General features: G+C 38.0%; 1 protein-coding gene across 1 annotated transcript in view; it reads left to right on the forward strand.

Moving 5' to 3' along the window:
* Window positions 1–13,569, forward strand: part of epha8 (eph receptor A8) — a 269,491-nt gene that overhangs the window by 234,918 nt on the left and 21,004 nt on the right. Inside the window, exons 5-10 of the mRNA XM_088938005.1 lie at window positions 2,002–2,373; window positions 3,824–3,948; window positions 6,620–6,782; window positions 10,114–10,210; window positions 11,837–11,904; window positions 12,432–12,557. Coding sequence (XP_088794131.1) covers window positions 2,002–2,373; window positions 3,824–3,948; window positions 6,620–6,782; window positions 10,114–10,210; window positions 11,837–11,904; window positions 12,432–12,557 — 951 coding nt within the window. The remainder of the gene's footprint in view (window positions 1–2,001; window positions 2,374–3,823; window positions 3,949–6,619; window positions 6,783–10,113; window positions 10,211–11,836; window positions 11,905–12,431; window positions 12,558–13,569) is intronic.

Genomic DNA, 13,569 nt, shown 5'->3' on the forward strand with positions numbered 1-13,569 from the left:
ACATAGTGAATTATGGCAAAAGTATGTTTGAAAACAAAAATGTATTTCCTGGATTTCAGTACATTGTGGTGACTTGGAATATTGCAGCATATGCTTAGATTGTGTCAAATTTACCGTATGTTTATACATTTAATGTAAGATTCCTCATATTTCTTTGTTTTGCAAATGTTAAAACTATTTTACAAAAAGAGAATTGAACTTCATTCAGAGATGACCATGTGGAAGCCCTCAAGACTTAGAATTGTACTACCAAACCTGTGTTTTTTTCAAATCTGCTCTACTACTGTACATCCAAACATTATTGCTAGTGATGAATTAATCAATGCATAAAAATGTATATGCTGGTATGTTGAAGTATTTCAGTATATAGCAATGAAAAGCTGTACTGTAAGTTGATTGACCCATCCTCACATAAAAAAAGAATTGATAATTTTGCTCTTCAACTCAGTTACACACATAACATGTTCACAAATGTAGTATTTTATTTTAGTAGCAGAGGATAATGCCACATTATGAGATGATTAAGAGATACTGTTCTGAAAAAAGACATTTTTAGGACCCTGAAACAAGATGGAAAAGGTTTTATTTCTGTCTCTGTCTGTATCATTATAAAAATGATAAGTCCTATTTTTTTTCAGTTGTTTCTAAAATGGTGCGAAAGATTTTTTGCAGCAAATTGTCATGTATTTGGAGGGGATTCCAGTCTTTTCAATCTGTTTGTTATGAAACTGGAAAAGCCTAAAAAACAGTACTTGAGCCAAATGATGTTAGGTTGAGGCACAAAAGGAAATACTACCGTAGCTTTTAGCCACCGACTACAAGTAAATGCTTCTGTACTCAGATTTAAAAAAAATATATCAAGAAGCTTAATGAGTCACTTGGAAACAATTCCATTTCCAGTAAGCAAATAGACAGCAGTTAAAAGTCTCATTTTTGTGAAGTATTGCTCATTTTACTATGAAATGAAGTGCTAGATTGGAAAGCTACAGGTTTTCTTTGCAAAAGCAAAAATGAAGAGAAAAACTAAACTTGCATACCCCACGATGTGTGCTGAGCCATTCTTTAGTATTCTTTCATGACATTTAATCAAAAAGGCAAAAGTGCAGCAAAAGAGTGAAGTGCAAAGTACAGTGGACATAACCTCAGCAAGGATTAGGAAATATATATATATATATGCTCTTGAAAGCAACAAACAACTTTAGTATGTGATTACTCAATAATGTTAGAATAATTGGATAATTGCCTCTCCATTACGCAGGTCCAGTTAAAGTGCCTGTGTCAAAAACAGCTGTACCCCATTAGGATTTCAACACAGACCAGCTTACTGGCATCTTCACCTTCAGAGCCACAGAGCAGGACTCACAGACAGTGCAGCATTCCCTGAACACCCAGAGACAGAGCCTGTCACCAGTGTAGATTTCAGCACTTTCCTGGTTTCATGGATAGAAGATTACTGATACTGTGCTTGCTCAAAAAAAATCAATTTTATACCTTTTGTGCTGGAAACTTGGTGAATCTATAGTTACATTGAAGAAAATACCATGGCCTCCAGATTTATTAATACCCCTGCTGAAATAAACATCAAATAACAGAAAGATATACAATATAGAAAGGGTAATGTTCCTTCCTTTAATACATATAAAAATGTTATGCAGTAATCTAAATAATTTATGTCCAGAAAACACAAAGGACACACCCCTGTAGTTAGTGTTTTGTAAATCTTCCTCTGGCAGGGATTACTCTGTAGTATGCATTACTGCACACTACAGTGGACATTTAAGGACAATCCTCCAACCAAAATTGCCTTTTGGATGTCCTTCAGATTCTTTGGCTTCCATTAATCAGCTGCCATCCTGAGTTAGAATCACAATTGTTCAGTTGGATTGAGGCCTGGAGATTGAAAAGGACAGTCAAAAGCATTTACTTTGTGTGCATTTAACTATTCCTTTGTTGAAACTCAGTGTTGGAAAGTGCAGTCACTTCTTCTTTATTCCCAAACAGGGCCTCCCTCTACTCCAGTCAATGTGATTTCATCTGTCAATGGGACCTCTGTTAGCCTGGAGTGGGGCCGGCCACTGGACACGGGCGGGAGAAGCGACATCCGCTACAATGTGGGGTGCTGGAAGTGTGCTGGGGACTGGGGGCAGTGCGAGGACTGCAGCACAGGGGCAGGAGGGGGAGGTGGAGGAGGGGTCATCCCCCCTATTCGTTTTGTGCCCCAGCAGGCGGGTCTAAACGAGCCCTGGGTAACAGTGCTGAACCTGGGCGCTCACATGAACTACACTTTCTACATCGAGGCCTACAATGGCGTCTCCCATCTCAGCCTGGATCCAAAGCAGCGTGCCTCTGTCAACGTCACCACAAACCAGGCAGGTAGGGGATACTACGCCAGACAGACATGCAAGGGTAATCCCGCATTTCTTTCTTTTAATAAACATGTTTGACATTTGACCCCAGAAAAGAGGTACATGGCCCATTGACTAAAATCAACTACAGGTCTACCAAGCAAAGCTAGTCTTTCTGAGCAGAGTTAGTCTTTCGTAACTATATCTAATAATGATGCAATAAAATGATTGTGTTGTATGTTTAATTTGTTTTACTTAATCCCATATGAATATGAGACCACGTTATGTCATTTATTCTTTCACTGACATGTAGTGTCATTTTTTAAAATCCCTTTCATAGATACAGTTAGTTTGTTGCGCCCTCTCCAGGTGCAAATACCCTTCAGTTATTTCTTAAATCATTACAATTTCAAGTTCCAACACATGATAAAGCAAGCAACATTGCATATTAAAGGAACAAGTAAAGGTTTATTCCATGCTGAAAAGAGAAGAAAAGAAATACAACGTTTTGGCTGTGGTGCCTTCTTCAGGTGTGAGAGAGAGAAGAAAACCAGCAGCTGATAAAGTGTGGGAGAGCAAAAACCCAGAGTGTAGAGGAGGCGAGAGCAGGAGAGAAGCAGAGTGGGCACTCAGGTGGTGCAAAGTCGAGAGAGGTGAAGAGGGTTGTGAAGTCAAACCCTGCAAATGAATAGAAAGGAATAGAAGGAAACGAGTCTGCCATTGAGACAAGGGGGAAGGTGTGATTTCTGCAAAAGGAATTCTGAAACCCCTCTTTGAGAACACAGACGGGGAGATCAGTATGGTCATGGTGTAACGGGAACCGGTTCAGACTCCCGCGTAGTGCGTATTTAGGACCCTATGCAGACGGTAAAATCCGAAGGAGACTGGAGAAGGGCAACAGGGAAACACGACAGGATACGGATGGGATGACTGACAGGGGGGCAGTGTTCCAATGCTCGGAGGGCGTGGCACAGACAAACAACTCCAAAACAATCCTGAAGGGGAAACCAGGTAGCAGTCCAAAGTCTATTGCTGGGAGATCCATCCAAACAGACACAGGAACGGGGACAAGGAATCAGGAACACAGAAGTAAAATCATAACAGAGCCGGGTGCTCCGAGCCCGGGGGATTGGCAAGCCTTGTGGCGTCCACCCTCCAATACTGTGCCCTGAAGCCCAGAAATGCCAAAATTAAGTAGGGACAGGAAAATAGGAGACACATGCACATAATAATGAAACTAAAATAAAAAAAGGTCGGAGCACCCTCTAGAGGATGGATGACGACCGTAACACATGGTCGTTAGAGGTGAAATGAGAAACTATGGACTTGGAGAGATTTTCTTTCTTTTACTGTCAGAATGCTCATTGGGCTTTAGACTGTGGGTTGTCTTCTTGTCATTAATGCTGTTGGTCTTGTTGGACTGTGCAAAGGAGTCCCTGGAGGACTGACAGTAAGTCATGTCCCGCTCTGTTCTGCAGCTCCTTCTCAGGTCATCGCGATCCGACAGGAAAACGCCAGCCAGAACAGCGTCACTCTGCTGTGGCATGAGCCTGACCAGCCCAACGGCGTCATTCTGGAGTACGAGATCAAATACTATGAGAAGGTAACTGACAACCTGCCAGTTGTAGTGAAGAGAGGTTAGGGAAAGACCCATTCATTTATCATTTATCCGAATCAACTGTCATTTTAAGATCCTATAAATACCTGGAGAAACGCAAAGCTTTAAAGTTGAATTGCTTCTTTAACAAATCTCAGCTCTTCAGTTCCATGAACAGCTTTTCTCTGTAGCACGTAAAGATTAGGTGTTTAGGAAAGAACAGCATTCAATTTAATAATCACCACCTTTTTAGTGTTATTCAATAAAACAATAAATATGCTTCTCTCCCTTATGTTGAATAATGATACAAGGCAGTTTTAGTTTCAAGAATAAACCATAACTACAAAAAATAAATTATCTGTCAATTATCTAATTTCACTGCTTTAAACAATAGCTGACTAGATTGACCAAAAACACTACTTAAAGCTTGACCAAAAAATTACAATAATAAAACATTAAGGGAAGTTGTGTATAACATTGCTAAGGATATACGGTAAGGAGTACGGTATACTGTAGCGTAGGATAGACTAGGATATACTGTAGGACTCATACCTTTACACTTATAGTAGTGTGCATTTGGAAAAAAAGTAACTATATTGTGGAAGGTGGATGTTATAGAATAAAAGCGCCACTGTACTGTATAACTGTAATTAATCAGCAACTAGTAACAAAACTGGGAAGACTGACTGAGCAGCCTTCTAAAGTTTTGCTAACATTCTTTTTCACTCAATCACTGACTCTCAATCGCTACTCATGAATGTTGTTAAAGCTAAAACTATGGCGTTTGTCAAAAAATGGCTTTGCAAATCCTTAGACGCAACCAAAAAAACTAAATGGGCAAACCTCATCTATAATCAGTCTGTAACTACAGTACTAATGATTCAGTTTTGTTGCCCCTTTTACTTTAAAGAATCAATAACAGATTGTACTATGAAAACATTTTGCAGCCATTTGCCTTGTCATGGCAGTACCAAGAAAAAAATAATTATGGCTTAGTGACATACATTTTCTCTAAACCCTTGTCCTGCTAATGGCTACAAGAGAGCTAAACTGTGCTTGAGAATTAGCTAACAGTAGATGTTCAACAAGACTGCAATGTAAATAAGGTTTAATTTCCATTTGTCAAGGCTCTTTTCATTGTCAAGGTCTCTAGGGGCAGATATAAGAATGAATTTGTTATTAAATAGCAGCTTCACTTGCTCTACGGCAGTCCTATTTTCTGTTCTCTGCACTTTGGTGGTGTTAGAGATAGAGCTGAAAGAAACCTGACTGGACCTGCCAATGCTGTGACTTATACATTCATGTCTCAATCCCTCCCCCCAAGGTACTGACATTAGTAAAAGATGTTAACCATGGCAGCAGTGAGGCAGCCCAAAGTAGGATTTGTTTTAAGATCACTTTATTGGCCATATACAATTTCTTGTATTAGGAATTTGTCTATTCACATACCCCAACTTGCTCTCCATGAGACACACAGACAGGAGGAGAAGCTGGAGGTCAGAGCACAGGGTCAGCCATTTACAGGGCACTGCTGGAGCAGTTGGATTTAAGGGCATTGCTCAGGAGCCCAACAGAGTAGGATTCCTCTGCCGGTTGCAGGATACAAACCAGCAACCTTCCAGCCACAGACACAGATCCTTAGCCACATTGCCACCTCACCGCTGCTCATTGAATTGTATTATAGGAGTTTTATTTATTCTATCCACTCTTCATTATTCATTGTTATAAAGAAAATCACACAACATAAGTGCTAATGTATTAAACTTGTGTCATAAACGGTTTTAGATTTTCTAAAAACTGACATTTTATGTAAAAAGGTAAAAAGGCGCATATGACTGTCAGTTTGAAATAAATTGTTTTCTGTAACAGAAACTGAAGCAACCAATTTCTTTTCCCAGATTTCAGGTTATTTTTTAAAACAGCATAGTGACTAAGAAGTAACAGTACTTTGTATTGCATGCCTTTTATTTGCCTTCCAATTTGTCCATACATGTGTAATAAATGCTAGAAAGGAGGAGAGACCACTGACTTCTTCAGGCTCTTTTAATTTCGTGTGCCTTACTGCACACATCTCGTGTTTCTTGAAGGGACTCAATGAAAAGCTTCAACAACCTGGCAGGGTATCTTCTTGCAGACTCCCACAACCCTTTGTGTAAAGAAGAGCCTCCTCAACCTTAAATGCACTTCATCTTCTTTCCCTAATTTGTCTAGTCTATTTCACTATTGATACAACAGAACTCTATTGACCTGCCCGGTTTAAATAAAGAATCATATCTTGAAGGATTTTTTTTTGTATCAAGTTGTCCTGTAGTGTTAACTCTATTTATGTAACTCTTTCATGTTACTTCACTACACTATATATAAAACTACAGGTATTATTATTGTTTATTATTGATATAATTATTGTTCTTGTTGTTTTAATTTGTATTTTATTGTATTTTTTATTTTATTGTATTAACTGGTTCTAATGGATATTAAGTAATAAGAATGGGAGATATTAACAATCCCATCATTTTTTGTTTGTTCTCTGATGATTCAGAAGTAAAAATAAACGTTCTAATTCATTTTAGTAGTCTGGAAATGACAGTAGTATATTCAGAGCCTGAAAGACCTTCCATTTGAAGGAAGAGCCGAAGAGCTCACTGATCCGGGCTCTTGTCCTCATCCTCCTCTCTAGGATATGGAGCAGCAGAGTTACTCCACACTGAAGTCCAAAGGCACGAGTGCAAAGGTGTCCGGATTGAAACCGGGAACAAAGTACGTGTTCCAGGTCCGAGCAAGGACCTCCGCTGGCTGTGGGCGTTTCAGCCAGACTGTGGAGATCCAGACTGGTAAAGCAGGTGGGTTATAGCAAGCAGCAAGGAGGCAGCTGGTAATGGTTATGAAAACACTGATCAGTGTCCCCAAACAACTAGAGGCTGTACAGTAACAACAGGTGTACAATACCTAATCACCACCATTATGAAACCAGCTACATAAACTGAACATCAAACGCCTCCCTTCACATCCATCTAATCATCCCTTCTCCATCCTATCTCCACCTTGAAGCTGCCCCCGGAGTCACTCCATCTGAATGGCGTTTGAGCCTCCTTGGTCTATGGCCAAGATGCCATCCATTAACCAAGCGGGTTAAGCCAAACCGGTTCTCACCAAATACTCTATAAAGTCACAATGCATTCAATTCTTGGATGTTGTTGTCGCTAGTGAAATGCTTATTAGCTGAGAATGTGTGAAAAAAGTGTGGCAGAGAGATTACTGCAGAAATCTGATCTTTTTGTTCCATTTTAGTGAAAGACAAGCTTATTTAGTCACACAATCAGTGCTGCTCATACTGGGAATAATTTCCTCACCCCCAAAATGGGACAATTTAGAGAAGCCAATCAAGTTTAACCTTCATATCATCCTGAGGTACAGTAGGAGAAAACCTGAGAGCAGGGCACCTCCTCACAAGCAGACACCCTGGAGCTACGAGGTACTCGAAATGCCAAGAGGTTGATGCCACCTCGATTTCACAGCATGCAATTTCATTTCTTGTTAGTCGGTGGGGGGTGTTGTACATTATTCGGTTTTAAAATCCAGCAAAGAATGGTAGGATGCTGTTTTCAAATGTAATATATCTTATTATGCATTGGCGTAATTGGCCTTGCCTTTTGAAAAGACAGCAAGAGCTTCATAATAGCATGAGATGCACTAATTAGAAAACCTAAAACTGTTAATGTGCTACAAAGTTGTAGATGTCAGATTCCTGCATCACAGAAGTCTGATTTTCGTTCCTTTTAAGCATTTCAGAATTAGGAAAACAATGAATTTACGCTCTCAAAAGTACTGAACAATAATCTAATTATGTAATCTGAGACACAGTACAGATTTATTTCTCTCATCTCCTTTAAGAAATATACTTTTTTGTTTTGGAAATACAGTAGTTGTTTTTTTTTTGTTACCTCTAATGCCTGATCACCAGAAGTGGATTTATGCTATTGGTTTATTATCCTGAGAAAGGCTTTCAGTGGGATGACTGCAGTGGGAGCGATTATGTCTTTAAGGCTGCCTTTCCTGCAATTTATGCCAGACGCCAGGCTCCCTTTCTGACTGTTGCTTTTTTTCTGTTTAGTCTGATGGGTTGCCTTGTTTGGCAGAGCGGTCAACAGTGAGAAGACTCAGACATATTTCCATGGGGTATTTTTGCTAACCTGCTAAAAAGACACGTGATGCTTCTGATAGGTTCAAATGACAAAAAAAACAACAAAAGGTCAGGCCATTATTAATATCCCTACTGGGCTAAGACTATTTACTATACACTTTTTATATTGGGTTTTACCAGTTTGTGTCTGGTTTCATATGGTTTCAACACATGGTGATAAGGCATATATTCTATCAGTAGTCTGTACCATGAGTTTACAATCTTGGTCCTGGAGGACCACACACCTTCTCGTTTTCATTCCAGCTCAGCATAATGACCTATTCGGAGCCTTCATTGAGCTACCATGTTGATTGATTTCAATAGTTGCAAGTTAATTTTCTCTACATGAACAAAACATTTTGACCAATGCATTTAATAAGTAAAATAATCTTTCAAAAGCTTATTTTACTCATGAAATGCAGTGATTAAAAGGTGACCACTGACATTTTTAAATAGCTGAAAAAAGCCAATTATTACAAATGAATCCTATAATAATTCTACAGGGGGTTCCTGAGGGGTTTTCAGTTGTGTAACTGAGAGCTTGACTGGAGCAATCAGCAAGTGTGTGTCTGGGCAGGAATGGTGCTCCTGGTCTATAGTACTGCCATGGTTCATTGTGGTAAGGTCCATTGAAGGAGTGTTTAAACCAGAGAAGAACCTATCGAATAACCATGTTCAAACCTTGGTGATAGTATGGCATAGCAAGGCAAGTTTTCATAAAGACATTCAGCTACTGACTTAGGGTAATTGAAGTCTTTTGAAAAGCATTTGGTGGGGTTTTGAAGAATTTTCATTCCAACTGTTTAAGTAGACTTGTCTTGAAGTTTTCTTTTCTTTCATTGTTCACATCCTGACACATTCAAGATGTGATTGTCCATTCAGAGCAGCAGGGGTGTGCTCTCGAGGGCTGCCGTTTCAGTGACATAAGATGCAGCTGGCGGGAAAAAGCCTTTCTTCAACACCTGATGTGTAAGAAATGATTACACATTCAGTCAGTATTTCTCCAGCTGCAGCTGTGAAGAGCTTTAAACAGACAGTAGCCAGTGACGTGCTGGATTGGAGCTCACATCTATTGATTGTACTAGATGTGCATAAGTGTGCATAGATGTCAGCATGCCAAAAACGAAAAGAAAAATACAGGCGCATTATATTAAAAGCTGTAACGTCATAGGTGATAAACATTTTTTAAAATTTTGCTGCTCAAAGATCAAATTCAAAGTCTTTTCTAACTTTTCAAGAAAATATGTCAAAGGTAATAATGATAAAAAATACTTTATATTTAATAAAATATAGATTTTACCAGAAATAGCAGTAGAAAGTGTAGTGCTTAGTAACAGTGAACATTAAAAAAGTGGAATGTGGATTAATCAATAAGGCACTCACTCAGAAGCTATGTCATTAGCTGGCTGGAGATAGAATTCCCTAATATGTGATGCACCATTACCCAAATACCACATCAGAGTGTGTAGGATTCAGACTGGTCAGACCTGGGACCTCCTGGGTACCTAAAGCTAAAGTAGTGCGATCAGGGAGAGGAGTGCTGCTCCTCCAATCCATTCTAACTCTCTTATAAGGCACTGTGTAACACATTAGAGAAGCACATACTGTATATAGGTTCTTATGTTCCCTGTGCATTGCAAGGGAATTAGCTTCAAAGTAATTTCAAACTTGGTGATGCAAAATCATTGAAAATTTCAAATTGAAGACTAAAAACCAATAAAAGTAGTAGAAATAGAAGTTAAAGTAGATATAATAACAGTATTTTAGTTTAATATTAAACCGATTACATTATTGATTAGTATTGTTTCATATAAAGAAGGCTATTATTTTTATGACTGTATTTGAAATCTCTGCTGGGTCTCTTAAAGTACAGCTGCACCATAAAGGACTTGTGTGATGATTTTTTTTTCAGTCCTAAAAGAAGGGAAAAATGTTTTTAGTCTGGTAGTGATTTATGGATATGGTCTGTCTCAATCTTTATATTTTTGCAGTTCCTCTTCGATATGACACAATGACCATAATCTGGATCTGCATCGCACTCGTCACAGGATTGGTGATGTTCCTAGCCATTCTGATCTGCAAGAAAAGGCAAGATTAGTAAATTGTATCACCAGTCATTCTTACTATGTGTTGTATTGTCAACTTATTGTGTTGCGTGACTCTTCATATGCTGTGGCTCACTATCCATTGTGTACAAATGTGTAGCAGCCAGATAGACCCTGCAATAATACGTCAGTCACAAGCACATTTTTAAACCCCTGTTCCTCACATAGTACTTTTTTAGTGGATTTCCACCTCATTGTCAAGTGGCCTTTGTTGAACTTATATTTCTGGAAGTAATTGGCTTGGCAGAAAATATAAGCAAACAACATCTACTGTATGACACAAATCACAAACAACATAGAAGGTAACAACGATAGGAACTATTTCTTAGATGTTGTTTAAATCTTGAAATACTTGTACAAACTTATTCTTAGATTATACTATTTATGCTATTATTATTGCAGTTATCAACTTATTTATCAAGTTTTAATACACTACCAATCTAAAAAAAAATTATTTTTTTTATTTTACCAATAAACTATATAAAACACCTCTTTATTGATTTGATGTTTGTAAAATGATTATTTCCATAATTCACTTATTCCTTTCAAAACAAAAGGCAATTATTCATTATATACTGTATAGCAAGATATTTAGGTACTGTAGGTAGGTATTTACTTTTTAACTATTAACAATTGCAGATTATTTTTAACTTTTTGGTGAATTACTTAAAAACTCAAGCTACTTCTGTATATTTATATACTTTACAGTCTCTAAGTTATAAAAATAATGGGGTGTAAAGTGTTGCCCCATAGCAAATATCTGCTCCTCTTCCTTTGCAGTACTCCTGTTATATCATGTATTTTTGGAGTTCCCAAATTCATATGGCCAACATAGTATACAACCAAACTGAAACTTCAAATTTAGAATGTTAGCAATAAAACAAAAAAAAACATATATTATAAAATAAATCACCTTTATCAGGGACCAGAACACCATTACTTTTTTATTCTCCTTCAATTTTTTTTCAGTTTACCTGGGGACATCCTTGGAACATGTAGACAAGCCCTCAATGGAGATTTTGAATATATTAACTCTTCCTTAACTACAGATTTTAGACTATGCATTTATGCCATAGCAAAGCTAGTGATTGGCAGCAGCTGGGGTATGTCTTGCTTCTGAATGTTTGTTACAAATCATAATTATCAGCCTTTTCCCTACAGAAATCATACACCTGATCTAGAGAAGTTTTTTTTTTTCATTTTTTCTGCTGCCTTTTGTGTGGGATTCCTGAAGGGATCTTTCACAAAATTTACTGGATTCTCTAAGGATTCTTGCAACAAAGTTAGATGACAGATTGCTGAATACTGCCAGCATCCGAGATTTTTTTCATTCTACTACAGGATCCTTGAAGGAGTGGTTTTTTGTGATACATAAAATTATCAAGATGACTTTCAGGTTTAAGTAACTGGAATGCCCAAAGCAATAAGAGAAACTGAAACTAAAGGCTTTGTGCTGTCTTAAGAAGATGTACTGTATGTTCTTCACATACTGTATTATGCAAGTTAAGAAAAAGTGTCATATTCAAAGTACTCATATTCCACAGTAAGGAGAATGAGCAAAATTATATGTTTTTCTGAAGCTTTCTGCTTTTTATCATGTATATTCCAGGCACTGTGGCTATAGTAAAGCATTCCAGGAGCCCGATGAGGAAAAGATGCATTACCAGAATGGGCACAGTGGGTATTTCACTGTTCGTTACCACTTTCAATTTCATCTCCCTTGACAACACTGACCCATAAATTTCAAAGATATTCTTGCAGATAAACAACCCTTTGAGTCTCTTTACTTAAGCTTTTCACTGGGAAAGGGACATTTTTCTTCTTTATATCGGATCATAACTGTCCAATGGAAAAAATAATATAGGAGCATATAACCACAGTATTTTTGTAGAAACTGTAGTTTTAGATATAAGGTTTTTAGTACAAAAACTACAATGCTTGTAATTAAGACTCTGTAGTAGATGCAATGTAATCAATACCTACTGTATATGAGAAGTTTTAACAATTACAGTCAACACTGTTCTGGCTAAGCTTACAGCTTAGTGAAAATGTTTAGAGTACTTCTTATTACTGCTCACTGCAGCCACCTGTATTGCTATACTGTATCTAACTAAGCTATGTTGCTTCACATATTTAAAGCACTAGCATGAGCTTATCTTTCAAAGTCTATGTCAAGTGACTGTTTTTGTTTTCCCATTCAACAGTTACCTTCCCAGAACCCAGGTTCTATATTGATCCCCACACTTATGAAGACCCCTGTCAAGCTGTCCATGAGTTTGCCAGGGAAATCGAAGCATCTAGAATAAAAATTGAAAAAATTATTGGCTCAGGTAAGTCTTGTGGAAAATAGCAGTACATTCTACATCAACCCTCCTGATAAGCAGCATGAAGATCTGAGACAACTGTAGTGTTTCCTTTTGCAACAGAGCAGATCACTTCAACAACACAGCTGTTTTATACAAACTGTCATGAATGTCCTGCAAAAAAGGCAGTCAGGTTCCATCAATTTCACTGTGTGTGTGGATCACAATTTTATTTAGGAAAACCCTTTGATTTCACAGAAGTTTGTGAGGAAGTGAAATTTTAATCTTGCACTCCCTCTCTTCTACATATAAATACTGGCTGGCAACCTACAACTCTGTGGGCATCTTTTTTTGCACCCCTCCCTTCAACCCAACTTCACCTGTGCAGCTGCCTCCCTGGTTCATTCCTCATGATTTAAAGGAGCTTTTCGAGAGCCCTGAGTTTTGTCCAGCACTGTCATTTCCTCAATCAGACTAGTTAAAATATTAAGTATGCTATTGCATCATATTTGTCAGCTTGTTTAATTGTTTTTAAAATTTGACCAATTTATTGAATTGATTTGGGTGGAAGAAGAATGAAGTTCACGGGAGATAAATAATAGGCATAGTCTATTGTTTTAAAGGTTATGAAGCAGAATTTGCAAGCATTGTATTAGTAGGAAGAGGCTAAGCAACTGAGGGCCCGTGCTTGGAATGGAGGTTGTCTGCTATAACCCAAAGATCACTCATTCAAATATGGGCTAAGTCACTCATTGACTGTGAGCAGGAATTTTCAGTCATATAGTTTTGCTAAGCACTGCTGGGTCACAGTAGGGTTTTAAAATGGCAACAGTGTCCTCTTTATGATACATATAAATGACCTGTGCTTTTCTGAGCACCTATGGGATTTATTGTTATTACTGACCAACTGCACCATGCCGCCGACCATATACTGTATGTTAGCTGTACTCACTACACTGTTGGTTTGCCTTGTGAATATACTGTAAGATGTAATGTACATGGTATTGTACATGCTGCAGACCACTGGATTTTAGCCATT

This window comes from Atractosteus spatula, chromosome 20 (genome assembly GCF_055471065.1).
Source record: "Atractosteus spatula isolate fAtrSpa1 chromosome 20, fAtrSpa1.hap1, whole genome shotgun sequence".
Taxonomy (NCBI): domain Eukaryota; kingdom Metazoa; phylum Chordata; class Actinopteri; order Semionotiformes; family Lepisosteidae; genus Atractosteus; species Atractosteus spatula.